This window comes from Podarcis muralis, chromosome 11 (assembly GCF_964188315.1).
Source record: "Podarcis muralis chromosome 11, rPodMur119.hap1.1, whole genome shotgun sequence".
In the NCBI taxonomy this organism is placed as follows: Eukaryota; Metazoa; Chordata; class Lepidosauria; order Squamata; family Lacertidae; genus Podarcis; species Podarcis muralis.
Window position 1 is genome coordinate 30,338,612 of NC_135665.1, and position 17,996 is coordinate 30,356,607.

At 39.5% G+C, this 17,996-nt stretch overlaps 1 protein-coding gene across 8 annotated transcripts in view; it reads left to right on the forward strand.

Moving 5' to 3' along the window:
• The window catches only part of MCTP1 (multiple C2 and transmembrane domain containing 1), a 173,285-nt gene that overhangs the window by 59,779 nt on the left and 95,510 nt on the right, over positions 1–17,996 (forward strand). For 6 of the 8 annotated variants that reach the window (XM_077936211.1, XM_077936215.1, XM_077936213.1 and 3 more), the window contains exons 4-8: positions 295–374; positions 811–919; positions 8,314–8,352; positions 13,351–13,521; positions 14,970–15,100. In XM_077936211.1, the coding sequence (XP_077792337.1) occupies positions 295–374; positions 811–919; positions 8,314–8,352; positions 13,351–13,521; positions 14,970–15,100 (530 nt within the window). The remainder of the gene's footprint in view (positions 1–294; positions 375–810; positions 920–8,313; positions 8,353–13,350; positions 13,522–14,969; positions 15,101–17,996) is intronic. The other 2 variants (XM_077936212.1, XM_028748508.2) reach the window with 1 other exon arrangement.

Below are 17,996 nucleotides of genomic sequence, written 5' to 3' on the forward strand. Positions count from 1 at the left end.
GGATCAGGCCAATGGCCCATCAAGTCCAGTATCCTGTTCTCACAGTGGCTGACCCAATGCCTATGGAACCCCCCAAGCAGAACCTGAACGCAACAGCACTCTTCCCACTTGTGAGTCCTAGAAAATGCTTCTGATAGTAGAGGTAGAACATAGCCTTCATGGTTAAAAGTCATTGATATGTATAGGCAGGGTTGATGCATTATGTTGTATAATGTTTGCTTTCGCTAATATTCTCAAGTAATTGTTAATGGAATCCCCAACATTGAGAAATGCTATTTCTTTTGTTCACCTTAGGTCTTTGATTATGATTTTGGGCTTCAAGATGACTTCATGGGATCAGCATTTTTGGATCTCGGCTCACTAGAGCAAAATAGGTATCGTGTTTTAAAGCTACTGAAGTAGATAATGACGTTTTGGACAGGATTGGAGACAAAGATCTAAGCAATGCTACACTGACGGTGTTATCACCAGTTACTGCTGTTGTGAAGGGACACCCCATACATTTTAATTTTTTTAAATGAATTTTCATAGACCTATCGTTTCATTGCCACCTTGCACCATTTTTCTCTATACCTATGTGTGTATATATTAGGGGTGTGAACTGGCCACAAGATTTGGATTGCAAGCTCAGCTTTCTGAAACAGCTTGCTTTGGACCAAGGTGCTCTGCAGGCTGCCCAGTTTAGCTCAAGGTCTGTCCAAATTCACAAAAAGCCTTGTTCTTGCTCCCTTTCCCTAGACATGACCTAATGGAGGCAATATGATGAAACTTTTATTTATTTATTTATTGTTTCTAAACTTGGTTTCCTAGGTCAACCGAAGTTACTTTGAGTCTCAAGGATCCACATTATGCTGACCAAGATCTTGGAACTATATTATTGTCTGTTTTGCTGGCGCCGAAAGAACAGCAACGGGAAGGGGTAAGTGTGGATTGAAACAAATTATGTAGCTTCCCCCCTTTCCTAATGGGAAGTGTATCACTTTCTCAATGTTTCCATCAGTGAGCATTATTAAATGAAGCCATTTTCTTGTGGGTTTTTATATATTATTCCCCAGTAAATATTGAAAGGTACTGATCAGTTTTTGGATGCATTTGACTACCGATGCCTTGCTCTGGGTCAGCCCCTCCGGATAATGATATTGGTACAGATGGGATTTTGATAGAATGCAAACATACAGTGGATTCACTCAGAATTTATTAAAGATAAAGAATTTTGGATCTAGTGCTGTGGTGTTCAAACTGCAACATTTCAGTCCTATTATAGTAAAATCTTACTCAGTTATGAAAACTACTCAGCAAATTGGTTCTGTGTAGAGCTTTGCTGCTGAAACAGGCATTTATTTGGAGTCAGTGATGTTGTTATTGTGCCAGAACGTTCCTGGACTTAGGGCATAAGTGTAGTCAGGAGCTAGAAGTTGAGTATCGGTAAAAGCACCAAGAATAAATATATGAAATGTATTTCCAAGAGCACAATTTTAAGTCTAATGTAGCCAGTAAAGGCTTAATATTTTCTTAAAACAAATCAAATCGAAATCACTTTTCATACACTGCCACTCTATACCTATGGTCTGGAAACCCAATACCAAGTCAGTGCTATGATTTGTTTCTTCCTTGCTTGCCAAAGGGAAGAGCAGGTTAGCTGCAGTTTGAGCAGTATGCACTAGCATGCTGCTCTTTCATGGTAAGCCATAGTTTCTTTCAAACAGTGGCTTCTCTGATAAGCTTTATTGTAATGTGCAAAAGCTGCCTTAATGTGAATTAGCATGGGATTTCAACGTTCAAACTGTAAGTGTTGCTATTTGGAGTTGTGATGTTAAGTACTCAAATAAGTGTCTACAAATACATCATGATTCACTTTCTACCTCTGCAGATATAAAACCAAATTGTCCAAATTGCAGGTTATTTTATAGAGTTCAGTTTTACCAGATTGCCTAGAAATTCAAGAGAGCAACATTTCTTAGTGAATTTTTCTTTCACCCCTTGAAATGAATTGCAGGTTTGTGTGCTGGAGTTTTTGCAACCCCGACTCAAAACTTGGCTATGTTTTTGTTGTTGCAGTATACTGGAATTGGAAATATGTAACACGGGAAAGCTTTCGTGAGAAGTTTAGCATTCTGTCCTGCACTCTAAAACATTAGGTTTACCGTGGCTGTCATTTGGGGACTGTAATAAATCTTTAAAATCCCTCTAGCTATATCGCGTAGTCAAACATTTTTAATGGCAGCTTGAGAACAGTTTCAGGAGGTAACATACAAGCCTTGTTTTACACGTAGTGTATTCCTAAATATGTCTACTCAGAATCAATCACATTGAGCTTAATTGGGCTTAAAAGGGACATGGGTGGCACTGTGGTCTAAACCACTGAGCCTCTTGGGCTTGCTGATCGAAAGGTTGGAAGTTTGAGTTGGTGCACTGGGGTGAGCTCCCATTACTCTATCCCAGCTTCTCCCCATCTAGCAGTTCGAAAGCATACCAGTTCAAGTAGATAAATAGGTACCGCTGCAGCGGGAAGGTAAATGGTGTTTCCATGCGTTCTGGCTTCTGTTATGGTGTTCCATTGCACCAGAAGTGGTTTAGTTATGCTGGCCACATGACCCAGAAAGCTATCAGTGGACAAACACCAGCTGTCTTGGCCTGAAGTGAGAGATGAGCACCACACCCCATAGTTGCCTTTGACTGGACTTAACTGTCCAGGGGTCCTTTACCTATTTACCTTTTACCGTAATTGGGCTTACTCCCAAGTAAGTGGGTATAAGAGTGTTTCCTTTAATATATGTGGGAGGAGAAGAAATTACAGTTAAAATTTCTTTGATGGGTGCAAAACGTTAGAAATTGATGCATGAGACCTAGCTAACTGGAGGGATTTTGGTGCAGTTAGTTTTTTGTGTAGCATGATGAAATGTTTAAGCAGTGTTCTGTAAGTAAGTCAGTGTGGAAAGAAAGATTTATCATACAGCAATGATAAATTAAAAATAGATGCTGTATTACATAAGAACAGTTTAGCAAGCTTTCTAAGCTCTGTATTCCTTTTGATGACTATTATTTTATATGTTATATTGTTAACTGAAACTCAAAGCCAATAATATGTTTTTGGGGGGGAAAGTATTTCTAAAGTAGACCTTAGTTAAACTTGGCAAATAATCTATTTTACTGTTTGTGCCATTACATACACTGAAATTTCCCTTTCTTTCTGGTCTCAGTCTTCCATGCAACATCTTCATGTTCACAGGCTGCTCAGATATTCTATTGAGTTGCTCTGTTTGAAATACCACATACATTGCATTTCACATGGGAGACACCTAATTTTCAAGAGGAAAGCTTGGTTTAGTAAAGATGGTAATCAGTAGCAAAGGAATGCACTTAAACACTGTAGGACAACATCCATCCTCTGGTTCAGAGGTTCCAAACTATGGTTTGTGAGGTTATTTCGGGTGGTCTGTGATGTATCTGTAAAAAAAAAAAGATGGCTTGTATTTAATTTGAAAAGTTTTAAAGTCAGTTGGCTCAGTTGTTGATGTTAAGGCACAGGGCCTTTTCGGTAGTGGTGCCTGCCCTGTGGAACGTCCTCCCACCAGATGTCAAGGTAATAAACAACTACCTGATTTTTAGAAGACATCTGGAGGCAGCCCTGTTTAGGGAAGTTTTTAATGTTTGATGTTTTATTGTGTTTTTAATATCCTGTTGGAAGCCGCCCAGAGTGACTGGGGAGGCCCGGCCAGATGGGTGGGGTATCAGTAATAAATAATAATAATAATAATAATAATAATAATAATAATAATAATAATTGCAACATACAGGCAAGGAGCATATTTGTTTTAACTGTTTTACTTTTATGTGGGCTTAGAAGCCATATATTTTAATTGGAGGACAGGCATCCATTGCATCCTCAGTGTACTATCCAGCGGAACCTTTCCAGGTACTGCAGGACCTCTTACAGTCTAGTCCAAATGAGGTGGTAGCTCAGTGTGACACGTTTGCAAAGCATTTTGAGGACAATGCATCCACCGCAATCCTGACTCTGCTATTCAGCAGATGAATCTCAAGGGTTGTCCAGAGCACTCTCTAGTCCTGTTGCGTTGGATGAGTTTCAGTTAGTAAGGCTCAAGGATGTGGCCAAAGTGCTTGGATCGGTCAAGGTGACCGCTTGTGCTATGGATCCCTGCCCCTCTTGGCTGATAAAAACCTAGTAGGGAGGGAATAGATAGCTGGGCCAGGGAGGTGATTAATGCATCCTTGCCAAAGGGGGTGGTCCCTGCCTGCTTGAAGGAGGCTGTGGTAAAACCACTCCTCAAGAAACCCTCCCTGGATTCAGAAAATCTAAGTAACTACCGGCCAGTTGCCAGTCTCTCCTTCTTGGGAAAGGTTTTTGAATGGGTGGCCATGGACCCAGATACAGGCACTCTTGGAGATAACTGATTTTCAAGATCCATTTCAACTGAGGTCACGCTCAATCTATAATCCTCTTATTTTAGAGTAAAACACGTTGGGCTGTTTGTTTCTGTAGAAGTACCACTGAATTATAGTTTTGGTCTGTGGGAGGGAGTTGTAATGATTTTTAAAGGACTTAATTGGATGCAGGGCAGAACGAATATGGAAAAAGATGTGCAAAGTTTGTAGCATGGTTTCTTGTGATGTATAACTGGTTTAGTAAAACTTTGTGTTTGTTTTAGAACTAGCAAATCCTCAGTGGAGAGATGAAGGTAGATTTGGATCTAGTGTTTAAGGTACATACTTTGGCAATGCCTACCTATAGTAAATTCTGGTCTGCAAAGAAAAACCTCATGTTGCTCAGTTTATTTAGGGTTCTACCAACCTATTAGCATTTGAGAGGTCAATATGTTATCTCTATAATTCTAGTATTTGTGCAATTTCTTTCCTGATTTTGTTTATCATAACTTAGTTGCAGTAGCACTAGTTCTAATAATTCTCAATTGGATGTCTGGTTTTGCTCAAGTAGTATGAACACCAAGAAGATCCAAAAGGTACCTTTCTATTTGGATTGACTAATCTGTCCATTAAAAAAATGGTAAATTCCAGGGGGAATAAACTATTGTTTCTAATTAAGCAATGGAAGTAAAATAGGGAATAATGAACATACAATCTAAACTATTGGCTACTATCCTGTGCACACTTACTTGGGAGTAAATCCCACTTAATTTAGCTGGAGTTACTTCTGAGTAGGTATGTATAGGATTGCACTGCAAATCTGGTAAGCAAAAAAAAAAAGATGTATTCACTGTATGTTATATATTGTTTATTGTTAACTAACATGTTTCTATATGTAAGAATAATGCATGGCATGCATTGTGCTATTGCATGTACTGTTTATAGCTGTGTATTGTTTTTGATTTGCTTATGCATACTTGGGTCTATTATGTGCATACTTTGCTAAAATGAGTGCATGAGTGGATTTTTTTTGTTTCATGTGTTGGTTGTTTGGCAGAGTTCAGTGCAAAGATTTCATCACTGGAGAACTCGCAAATTAACAGTGAGTTCATTTGAGCAGCTTGCTGTCTTATCTTCTAGACCTATAATCTGCTTGATTAGCGTTAGAAGATATAAAATCCTCAGAAACATATGAGTGATACCTTAAATCCTGGGATGTAACTAATTCAGTGCCACCGCATCTCTCAAACATTAAAGGGATTTCCCACTTGAAAAGGGGAATTCAAAGCTGTTGCATAATTTTGGAAGGGGGGGGGAAGTGACACAATCCTTATTGAGGGGTGCCAGCCTTAAATCCAACACCTCTAAAATACATTTAATGTATTTATTTATATACCATTTACAGGCTCCCAAAGTGGCTTGCATTAATATGTGGGTACAGGGCTGAATCCAAGGCAAGCATAATAGAACTTTTATTCCTTTTCACTCCTCTCCCCCCCCCCCCCGTCAGCATCTCCAGAACTGCTCCAGAAGGTTGGAGAAACCCCAAGATTGGGGGGGCTTACAGAGTGGGAGAGAGGGAAGAGGAAGTTGCATTGCACTCATAAAAGTGATTACTGCTTATGCACTGGATATAACCCAGTGCCTTGAAATGTACTGTTGCAAGCCACCCCAATCTCGTGAGTGGTGCAAGATTTTCCAGGTTTTCCAGCGCTTACCCAGAGTGTTGGTTTCTTTTTGGAATGAGGCACAGCAGAGACTGTGGTATTTTTAGGATATATGGTTTGTTTACACATATAAACAACCTGAGCCTACAATGGTGGGATTCACAGCATTAATGCCCCCAAAGGATCTTGTTTCTCCCATGGCCATAGCCTTGGATTCCAACAGACATCAAATATTGCTGTGTTTGTCTTCTACTTGCTACTCTTCTTCTAGGTCACATCACTGCAAAACTCTGTACTCCAAATTCGGGCTTTGTTTGTTGAGGGAGGAGGCCCCACCCATTTGCCATCTCGTACCAAGCTCCTTAATGGCTCATTACCCCGGCTATCACCTCACCAGGAGGTTAGCCTGGCTATTCCAAGAAGTAGAAGACTTGATTAAATTCTAACACTTGTTGGATCCAGGAATTAGAAGGGTCTGGCACATAGCTTAACACCCGAAACTCATAACAGTATTATGAGAAGGAAGTGACCAGAATACCTATGTTCCATTTAAAACAAAATGTTTTGGCTCTGAAGTTTCCTTGACTATTACTACAGTGTTTCTCTAATTATATTCAAGTAATCATCATATGTTTCTGTTGTTAAAATGCAAATTAATATTATCAAGGCTGAAATAGAATTAGATTTCTAGCTAGGCTACAGGCTTCATTATTCACCTGTATTATGGCTTGCAAACCTATCCAAGACAATGACCATTACTTTAATCAGCTAAAGTGTCATCCTATGTGATGTACTTCCATTGATTTAACTAAAGACATTCTCTGTAATACGTACTAACCCTAATTGTCTACAGTGATTGTTCAAATTCAGTGCTTTAACTAATTTACTTTTCTGTAAATTTTTTGGCAAATAATATCTTAAAGTATAAAAGAGAGAATAAAGCAACTCAGATGAAACCATTAAGAATTTGAAAACAATTTTTTGTTTTCTCCAGCATTTTTGCTTCCTAACAAACTTTTTAAATGTGTCCACATTTACAGAAGTGGTAGAATTTTGAATGTACTAACATTTTGCCCCCTGTTTACGTGGAAGGTATTACCCTTAACTCCAGGTGTGTGTGTGTTTGTGGGGTGGTTGTTTTTTTTTGGGGGGGGGGGTATCTAGTATCCAGAAGGAAGCACATTCTGCCAGTTTTCCTATGTACAAAATGAGGCCTCTTTTTATTCAGTCTCAGTCTGTTCTAAGTTCTCCATGTTGAAAATTGATTAATTCCCACTCCAGGTGCCACAAAATCCCAAAACCTGCTTCACAATCAACCCCCACAAAAAAAGCTTGTAACACAGCTTTCTCTCCAATGAGGAGCCACAGCTCAGGAGTATAGTTCATATTTTGCACATGTAAATTCCAGGTTCAATCCTGGCATCTCCATTTAAAAGGTTCTTAGATAGTAGAATGGGGAAAGGCCTCTGTTTCAGATCTTGACCCGTCAGAGTACATAATTCAGGAGAGCTTGCATAGCAGGGCTCGGATTCTAAAGTATTTGTGCCACGAATTAAAAGGAGAGGTTCTACTCACATTTTGTGGAGGTGCTTTTCATTCACAAAACCTTATGTTCTAAGTTTAGGTTTAATTCGGAGGGGGGGGAGTAATGCTTTTCTGCACTCTTTGCAGGACATCTAAGCAAGGTTATCAAATTTTTGTTCTCCTGCATTTTCTGTGTGGTTCTTCAGCCTTGTTTGAGATCAAAAAAATCCAGCAAGAACAATATAGCAGCATGATCTCTACTGTAGAGGTGGAGAGATATTAGAATGGCTCAAAATGACACATTCTGTGACTGGAAGGGCCTATTCTGTGAACATCTTCTTAATCAAACCCACTCATCTTCCTTGCTGATGCATAACAATTAGCTACATTATTGTAATTGGAATAAGTGGCCTTAAGTCTAAAATCACTAATTTTAATAAAATCTAAAAACTGAGATAATTGGTTGAGTTCATTGACATTTGTACCTCTTTTTTATTGATCCCAAACATCTTCCTATTACTTTATCCTGTTTTTCTTTTTCATCATGAAATAATAGGAGGTTGGCATCTCTCTGAAATGTGCTGTAGTGTGAATGATGCTTGTAGTTTGATTTCAGTCATATGTAGTTGTTTGGAATGTATTTGGCATTTCTGTGTGTGCATTGCTCCTTTGGAAGACAACTGGCCTCCAGTGCAAATAAGTAAAAAGTTATTAAAATGCTCTATTTCATTTGCAGACAATGTTAATGAGGAAGAGTTGGAAAAGATCAAGTAAGGTAATTCTTAGTATGTGGTCTTGAGAAGAACTGTGGTGCTCTATATTGTGTCACTTGAATGGAAAGTTGTGACACGTAGACTAGGTCTGCAAAACTCAGTTTATAATTTCGATAATGAGGCCTTTTTAAGTGATAAGGATTTGTTATATCATGCAACACTATTAAACTTCCTTCATCATTGTAGAACACTGAAGTACATCTAACTAGGCAATGGTCAGGGAGATCCATTTATATTAAGACCTGTTTCATATTTTGTGCTCATTTTTCTTAGTCAACACAACCTAAATTAGTGAATGCATTTTTCATCAGGTGGTAAGGAATTCCAAAAAAGTATGCAGTAGAAATGTAGGGTGAGATCAAATGGAGACCCAATTCTGCAAGCAGAATGAACTCCCAGTTGCATAATGCAGACCCCAAATCGCCTCTGGAGAGTTTGGTGACCCCCAAAGCACATTTGGAAAACTGAAAGGTTTGGAGGTAGGGAAAGAGGAAGGGGAATTTTGTGTGTCTAACACATCTGAAGGCAGCCCTGTTTAGGGAAGCTTTTAATGTTTGATGTATCACAGTATTTTAATATTCTTTTGGAAGCCGCCCAGAGTGGCTGGGGAAGCCCAGCTAGATGGGCGGGGTATAAATTATGTTTTATTATTATTATTATTATTATTATTATTATTATTATTATTATTACTTCCAGAATTCAGGTTACCTTTTTCCACGATGTGGTTTGTAGTATGAACAAGCTTTGAACAGGCAACTAAAAATACTTACCTGAATAGGTCGGTGGTTTGGCATTCTTGCCACTTCCTGCAAAAGATACAAAACACACATGGTTTTATTTAGTTCTAACATTGTGCTGTGAAATATATACGAATTGATCAGTGGATTATAAACTATTAAGTAGTGTGCGCACCTGCATACATGTTCATTCACCCCTGCATCAAACTTTTCTCCTGCTACTTGATTTTTAAAAATTCACTTTTGACATACCAGTAAATAATCTCATGCCATCCAGATGCATAAAATAAAGGCTAAGTTTTGTTACCAGTCCACAGACCTAATTTAGGAATAAAAATGGTGGTAGGCATGAGTCTTCATCCCTTTGTGGTGAAGAATATGAGGTTACGATGAAATGGGTCCTATGTCTGCAACCTCTGTTGCACATATTAGATATTTTGCACAACTAGGCAAGGATTCTCAAAGTGCATTATAGCTGCAGCTTCATCTTCGGTACTTGTTGTCAGCTCCAAAATGTTGCATTTTTGTTGTGTCGCTCTACATAGAGAATATTCCTCAATCTACTTTACTCTGAAGTTATACGAACACTTGCATATAAGAGTTTGCGAGAGGTTAAACCAGGGATAGCCAACTGGTGCCCTCCAGATGTTGTTGGACTGCAGCTCCCATCAGGCTCAAGCAGCAAAGCCTGTTACCAGGAATGATGCTCTCCAGATGTCATTGTAGTCTTGCAACATCTGGAGGGAGGAACCACATTGGCTTCCCCAGATTAAATAATAGACTTCCTTACTTACACCAGAAATAATGAACCTCAGATTTCTATTCATTTTTGGCTTTTAGAAACATTTTCTTGCAGTTGCTGGTACACACTTGCAGGCCTGCTGCTTTTATTTTCATAACATGATCGCTTCTCACTACCACTTATAGAATTCTGTGGAGACATGGCAGTATTAACTGGGCTTGTGCAATTCCACAATCATAGCTGCACCTGTTCCAATTACCATTGGTGCCAGTAGTGGTCAGCTCTGGGTTTATCCAGGTACAGCCTGGTCTTCAGAGACTCTCTTATGTACCTAGCAACCGTCAGGAGGGATTATGGAGAGGGCATATGCAACTGAGTCGCATTTGTGAGTCAAGCCTTAAGAGTTTCTTCCTATTTTACCTTTTGCAAAAGAACATACATTCTTCAATACTCAGAAATGTGCACAAAATGTGCAGAATGTGCAAAATGCACATGAGCTGGCTTTAAATTGTTTGGGACTGGAGTATCTGAAAGTCTGCCTCTTCTTATATGAATCTGTCTGTTGGTTATATGACACCCTGCTTTTTATCCCGCTTAAAGCGGTTTCCTGGTGAGGACATGAAATGGGGCATCTTCCGTGGCATTCCCTCCTGAAACGTTAAGACTAGTTTTGTTTTATCAGGCCTTTAATTATGATATATAAATTTTAATTCTTCCTCTCTCTCTGCCCTTTCAATCACTGTTCTCTTGTGCATGTGAGTGACATAAGGTGGGAGTTGAGCTCCCCCTAGTGGTTGAATGCAAAATCACTGTTCAAAATTCAAATAAGCTTCTGGACTTCCATTCTGCCCAGAAAATAGTTCAATTGTGCCTTCACCCAGTGGTTGTCATGCACTTTTTTGCAGCTTTGTGGCTCTGTTCTTTATTAATTGTATGTGTGTTAATCCTTCCACCCCACCCAGTTCCCTCTGTCTCCTTCCTGCTGGCTCCTGTTCTCCCCCCCTTAAGGTTTTTTTAAAACAACAATAAAAAGTCCTGTGTATTTGCTGCTTTGTTCCTCTACTCTGAAGACCAGTCTCAGTCTAGCTCCCAAACCCTCCACTGTCCTAGCTAGTCCTCACCATCCGACCCTCACATATCTTTTCAAGTCTCAAGTTTACCCCATTCCCACCCAAAACTGCGCTGTAGTTTTCAGCAACTGGCATTCAACTGGCATTCAGCAACTGGCATACCACAGACAATTTTTTTTAAAAAAATTCTTCCCTTAAATAAGTGCCTTCTTTTAAGATGTATCTCATATCTCAGGGCAGGGAACCTCTTTTGGCTTGTAGAAAATGAGAAATGCTGTCTACCTTAGTGCTGTGGATGACCACAGCGCTATGATCAGAGAAGTCTCTGCTTGCTGCCTTCTACTGTCAAAGAACTTACCTCTGATCTTAGCACTGTGTTAGCGCTACATTGGAAATAATGCATCTCAGCACCTGACATCATATGATGTCAGATGAGTGGAGTTTGCCACATGGCCAAATTAAGAGGCTTAGTGGGCCTTATAAGACCTGCAGGCTGGTAAAAGAATTGACAGTATTAACTGCTTGTTTAGATACAGACCTCAAAAGACAAACATTCAATAAAGATATCCATATTTACATGATGAGCTTAAAGTGGCGTAGATTGTGGTTTGTGGATCTATTAATCTACATTGCATTTTAGCTGTGAAAGTGAAGTATCTGATGAAGCAGGTGCGATAGCTGACAAAGCTCAAAACATATTGCCAGGGTGTAGAGCAGGATGGCCCTCCAAATATTGCTAGACTACAACTCCCATCATTCCTGAAAATTGGCCATGTTGGGTGGGCCTTATGGGAGTCAGAGTCCATAACATCTGGAGGACCAAAGATTAGCCACTCTTGTGTAGCGCCTCTATGGTTTGTAGCCTGAGCAGTCTCTCATGCTGCAGCTTACTCCTCAATTACTCTACATTTGTCTATTCACTCTGGATTGGAGACTGTGGGGAGTGGGAGGTAGGTGCAGGGAGGAGGAAACCCTATTGTGCAGGTGGAAGAGTAGATTTTCCTGAGCACTGATGTAGCCTGTTGATTGCTAAGGTCGTTTGCAGAGTGAAATTAGTATATCTAGTATATTTCATTCGTTTTGTGTGTAATCAGCTTTTGGGTTGGCAGATGTGAATTGACAGGCTGAAATGCCAGTAGAAGGGTTTTGGTTTTTGGTTTTGGTTTTGCAAAAAAACAACAACCCACCACGACCACTGTTAGGTTATCTCTTTCTGCATCATCATGTGGCCACCCAAGCTGTACTCATAATTCCTAATCGGAGTTTCACTTGGGACATTTTGACATGAAAAGAAACTACTGAAATATAAAAAGAGAATGTTTAAAGATCCAAATGGTGTCTAACCTTTAGAAATAGTGCCACAGAACCAGGTATAACATCCCATCTCATGGAATATTCTTAACCCATCCTGCATTTGGTTTCAGGGACCTAGAAGCCAGCACCAGATCTCAGCAAACCCAGTGCTACTAGCCAGTCCACATCAGTCAGTGATTAGATAGATAGTTGCCCGGGATTGACTGGAAGCAGTGTGGGTAGCCTTGGTTTAGATTAGTTTCCTTAGGTCAGGAAGAGAATCAGGGCTGCGGGCTGTTTGGTAGCTATGATGGGAGAATGGCAAGCTTGTTGAAAGGATTGCCATCTAGTTGCCTTCCTGCATGCTACATCGCTAACAAGACTGGGGAAGCTAGGCTCTAGAGGGAACATGGGAAACTCTTAATGGACAACCAACCAAGCAAGCCTGTATGATTTGGAGCTTTCTTTCTGGATCAAAGCTGGTGGTAGCCCTTTCATCTCCCCCCCTCTCTCAGGAAAAGGGAAATTAGTGGCAGCCAGCTCTGCCTCTTAAGGGACTGTACTGTGTCCAGTGATGTGGTAGCCAAAAGGGAAAAGAAATCAATGTTATGTAATGAAACCATAGTCTGTATAGGGGTGTACATACATATAAGGTTATAATTCCCAGCAGAATGTGAATAATTTTGAATTGACCAGTGTGCTGGTGGTCTGAAAGCACAAAGTGCATGGGATCTAATCTTGAAAAGGCAACCGGGTATAGATTACCTATGATAGGTATAGCCAACATGTTGCCCTCCAGATGCTACTGGACCTCAACTCCTATTACCCCCAGCCAGCATGGCCAACAGTCATGAATTATGGAAGTTGTAGTCCAGCATCATCTAGAGAGCACCATGTTGGGTTTCCTCTGATAATTCATGGCTACATAAGCAGACAATGTACCGATGAGTTATGCCCTGTCACTATAAAAATGGTGATTACACTGTGCCAATTTGTCAGGGAAATCCAAGTTGAATATATTTTTTTAATTTGTTCTTTGTAAGTTTTTGGGTATTCACTTATGCACTTTCTTTAAATAGCCATTCAGGTGGGAAGCAAATCACGGGGTTATGGTTTGCTTGTGCTCTAGCTAAATCAGAGTTCTCTCTATACCTAAAGTTTCAGACCCAGAGTATACGTCTGTCAGACCTGCACAGAAAAGCTCAGCTGTGGAGAGGGATAGTCAGTGTCACTTTGATTGAAGGTCGTGAACTCAAAGCCATGGATCCAAACGGGCTCAGTGATCCCTATGTGAAATTCCGACTAGGACACCAGAAGTACAAGAGTAAGGTAACTTTGTTGAACTGTTATTCCAAATGGTGGTGGTTTTAAATGTATTTGCAGCATTTTGAGTGTTAAATAGAGTCACTGAATAATTCTTCAGACTGCCAAACTGAAGTCCAAGGATTCTTGTTCAGTCAACAATGTTGTAGCTGTAGTAGACCTAAATCTAGTTACTACATATACCTTAGGCAGGCCTAGCCAACATGAAGCTCTCCAAATACAATTGTCATTACCTGCAACCATTGACCATGTTAGTTCAGGCTGATGGGAACTGTAGTACACAAGATCTGCATCTTTTATATGTCTAATGGGGATTTCAAGTTTTTCTTTTTAAACCGCAGACACTCGTGCCTCTGTGTACTTACGTTGATACTCTCTTGAGCTTCAAACTGGTTTGCCATGGATAGGATTCTGTAGTTCAAGAACCATATCCCTGAGCTACACCGGATGTATGCACCTAACTTTATGGTTCTTGAACAGTGACCCTAGTTCTAAAAGGACATTTGGGTCTAGACTAGACAGGATCTAGTACAGTCAAACCTTGGTTGTCGAATGTAATCCATTCCAGAAGCCCATTCAGCTTCTGAAATGTTCAACAACTGAGGTCAATTGGCTGCAAGAGCTTCCTGCACTCAAGCGGAAGCTGCATCGGACATTCAGCTTCTGAAAAACATTTGACAACTGGAGCATTTACTTCCGGGTTTTTGGCATCCGGGAGGCGAAACGTTCCAAAATGAAGGCGTTCAGGAGCTGAGGTTTGACTGTGTATTACTTTAGTTATGCCCAATAAAAAATTGTTTCTTGAAGCTTTGGGGAGCTAGACTGGGGATAGGCAGTCTTCTGATTATTGTTTATATGAAATTAGTTTTTTAAAAAATATATACAGTATATTACTTTTTATGGATAAGCACTCTTTTGTTGAAAGCCTGTTTATGAATACTACAAACAAAAAAATCCTATGCTGAGAAAAGGAATTCTGTGAAGGAAGGCATAGCATTTGTTACATTTTACCTGTATTCTTCAGGAAAGGTATGGTGGGGGGAGTCATGCTTGAGTCTATGCCTTTTAGAAGACCGGGCAAGAAACAATATAGAAACTCAGCAAACCAACTTCTTTTCCTATGCAAATGGTAAAAAGAACTGGTATATGCTAATCATTTTATCCTGTTACTTTTTAAAAGGTAGCTTTGCTGAATTTTTATCAGTAAGAAACTGACTTTATTAGCACACATCTAAGGGAACATTTTAGGGAACCTGAAAAAATTCTAAAATAATTCCTACTTTGCAGAAAAGCATACTATATTTAATCTTTAGTGTACCTTATTTCCTACATAAACATTTGAAAATGTCTGATGAAGCTGTTGGTTTGCTGAACTATTTCTTAACTATACCAAAAGAATATTCTGTTGTTCCAGGAGGTACAAGTTTCCATAACTCCCTTTACTTTTTTTCCAGATTATGCCAAAAACTTTGAATCCTCAGTGGAGAGAACAGTTTGACTTGCATCTCTATGAGGAACGAGGTGGAATTATTGATATGACAGTGTGGGACAAAGATGCTGGCAAAAAGGATGATTTTATTGGCAGGTTTGTCTAATTACAAGCAACTTGTATTCCGAGAATGAGCAATTATTATTTTATTTATTTGTTTGTTAAATTTCTATACTGCCCTTCATCTGGGCACCACAGGGCAATTTACACTATAAAAACACAAAAATGCATAACACAGTAACAAACAAAACCCAAAAAAGCTCCTCATACACAGTTTAACTAGATTGACTCCAACTACAAAAGTTGAGGCTGCTGAAGAGACTCTTGGGCTGGGGTGTTGTTTAGGGGTTTTTGTTGAGTGTCCTTTTTTTGCTGCTTTTATTGATATATATATTATATATATATATATATTGTATCTTTTTAGATCTTATTATGATTTATGTAGAAATTGTTTTAATTCGTTTGTTTACCTTTTGATGTTTTATTTATTGCTTATGACTACTTTTCTCCTCCTGAAGATGTCTCTCAAGGCCGCTGGTAAGGATTTCTCCTCAGGGTTTACTCTTGAAGTCTTTCTCACAAAGGCCACTTTGGTGCTGCAAACACAGCAAAAACAATATACGAGGCAGCAGCAGTATGACTCATTTCATTATGTTTGTAATTATTTTTTTCCATGTTGTAGGCTGCCTTGAGATGCTTTTAACATGCAGCATACAAATAAAATTATGTATGTAGTGTAAAAGGCCAAAGATTGTTTAATTAGAAAGGATGAAGTTTCGAATTGATATTGCAAACTGCCCTGTGATCCTTGGATGAAAGGCGGTATAGAAATTTAATAACTAATAATAATAGCAATGAATGATAATAATAGCAGTGATTTCATATATACTTGTGCTAATTCTATGGGGGGGCAACCTAGAAATTATCTGTTGTTGACTTTTTCCATTTTATATGGGAAGAAATTTCCTTGACCAGTAGGTGGCAGATCACACCAACTGAAAGATGTCATTTTTCAAAACTCAGTTACAAAAGAATCAAGATGCAGGAAGTTCCACTGATGACATTTGAAGAGGGAAAGATGATTGGCTATTTTGTCATGACGACCATTAATATGCTTGAGTGAAATTGTTCAAAGCAATATTTTTGACAAGGAGGATTGTTTGAATGAGTGTCTATCTCTCTTCCAAGGGAACACACAAGAATCACAGGATCTGTGTGTGGTATTTTGCACTTTCCCAAACCATGCTTGTTGTGCTGCTTATGGTTTCCACACCTGGGTTCAGCATGATGACCTTGAAGGCTAGGCTTTCCTAGGTCACTATGGTCAGTGAAGTGATAGGTAGTGAGGAGTCACAAATGTCTCTCACAGAAGCAAACTTACCACCAACAACAACACCACGTGTGGTAGAGGTCGCCATTGTAGTTCCTCTGTGTAGGGTTCCGTCAGTTAAACAATTGATAGAGGTTACTAGAAGCAATGCTTTACTATTGACATCTATTGCTTGATAGTTGGTAGTAAAATTGCCCATACTTACTGATTTGTTGTTGTTGTTGTTTACTCCCACCACACCTGCTGTGGAGCTAAGTTGGCAGCCTGGAGAGGGAGAACTTATTAGTAAGAAGGTAGGCAAGGAAAATAGTCTGTCGCTAAGCAGAGGGGGGAAGGAGGGTCTGCAAAATAGCCACTGAGCATAGCTTTCATACTGTTCTTTCCTTGTATGTCTACAGCCAGATGGGTAGCTGGATGGAGCAATGAAACACTAGGATTAAGCCAGGATAGCTGGTCCATATAAATAAATATAAATAATAAATAAACATTTATTTATATCCCGCCCTCCCCTGCCGAAGTCGGGCTCAGGGCGGCTAACATCAAATATATAACATTGGTATAAAATCAAACAATAATTAAATTACTTCCTAAAAACAGGTCAGAATCAAATTAAAGTCTAATTACTGCTTCCCGCAGGGTTAGGGGTGGGAACAGTAAGTGCTCAATGACCAAACATGGTTAATGCACAGCAAGATTCACAAGCCAACATTGTTACAGATTATGTGATCTGTTAGCTGCAAACAAGTCATAGGTCTGAGCAAACAAACCATAGCTAAGCTAAACAAGCAATGGTTTTACATTGCGTCCAAATGCAGCCATTGGGCATGGGCATGGACTATTGAAAGTTTGTTGTGAATAGCGCATGGCTGTTAGTCCAAAAACTAAGTATGGTTGAAAGGTATTTCATACATGAGAACTATTAATTGGTTATCCCTTGTTTTCTACTACTCCCTATTGACCTGTTCTATCAGTGTGTGCATGCATCTGAGTGTCTGTGTGTTTAATCTGGGAATTAAACACACTGTGAATTATTCCCACTGTGAATAATGTAAACATCATGACTGTTGTTTTTTTCATTTCAATTTTTTTCTGTTTTGAAGTAACAGCCTGAGCACAGCCTCTTAATATTGTTATCCACTCTTGTGTTGTTAGTAGGCTTTAATGGTCGAAGCTCTATTTTAAAAGCGATGAGCTGGAATTTCATCTTTCAGGATGAATTTTCTATCATTTATACATACGGTTAAAGGTCTGAAACATCCTGCCTGTTTGCCATGAACTTAATTTTCATGCAGTACATAAGGCCAGTCTCGACTGCTCATTATGCTTTGGAGAACAGCTTTTTGCTGTTACTCGAACAGTGTTTCTTCCTGGGCAGGTTGAATTCTCAGGTGTTTTACCAGGCTGCTTTCCTATCCACTACCTCATGCAATTTTATTATTAGTATTCCTGTAGTTGCTTAAGAGCTTCAGAGAGAATCTCCATTCCCATGCAACCATAACAGTGTGAGAGGCGCCTCCCTAATCCTAGCAGTTCTCCATTGCTTACCCTTTTTTTTGGCTCCATTGTTATAATGGATCCAGTGGGGCTAGAGAGACTTTGCTTGTGTTGCACAAATGCTGATATGTGGCAATTGCTAGTTCCTGGCTCTAGCACTAGGGAATA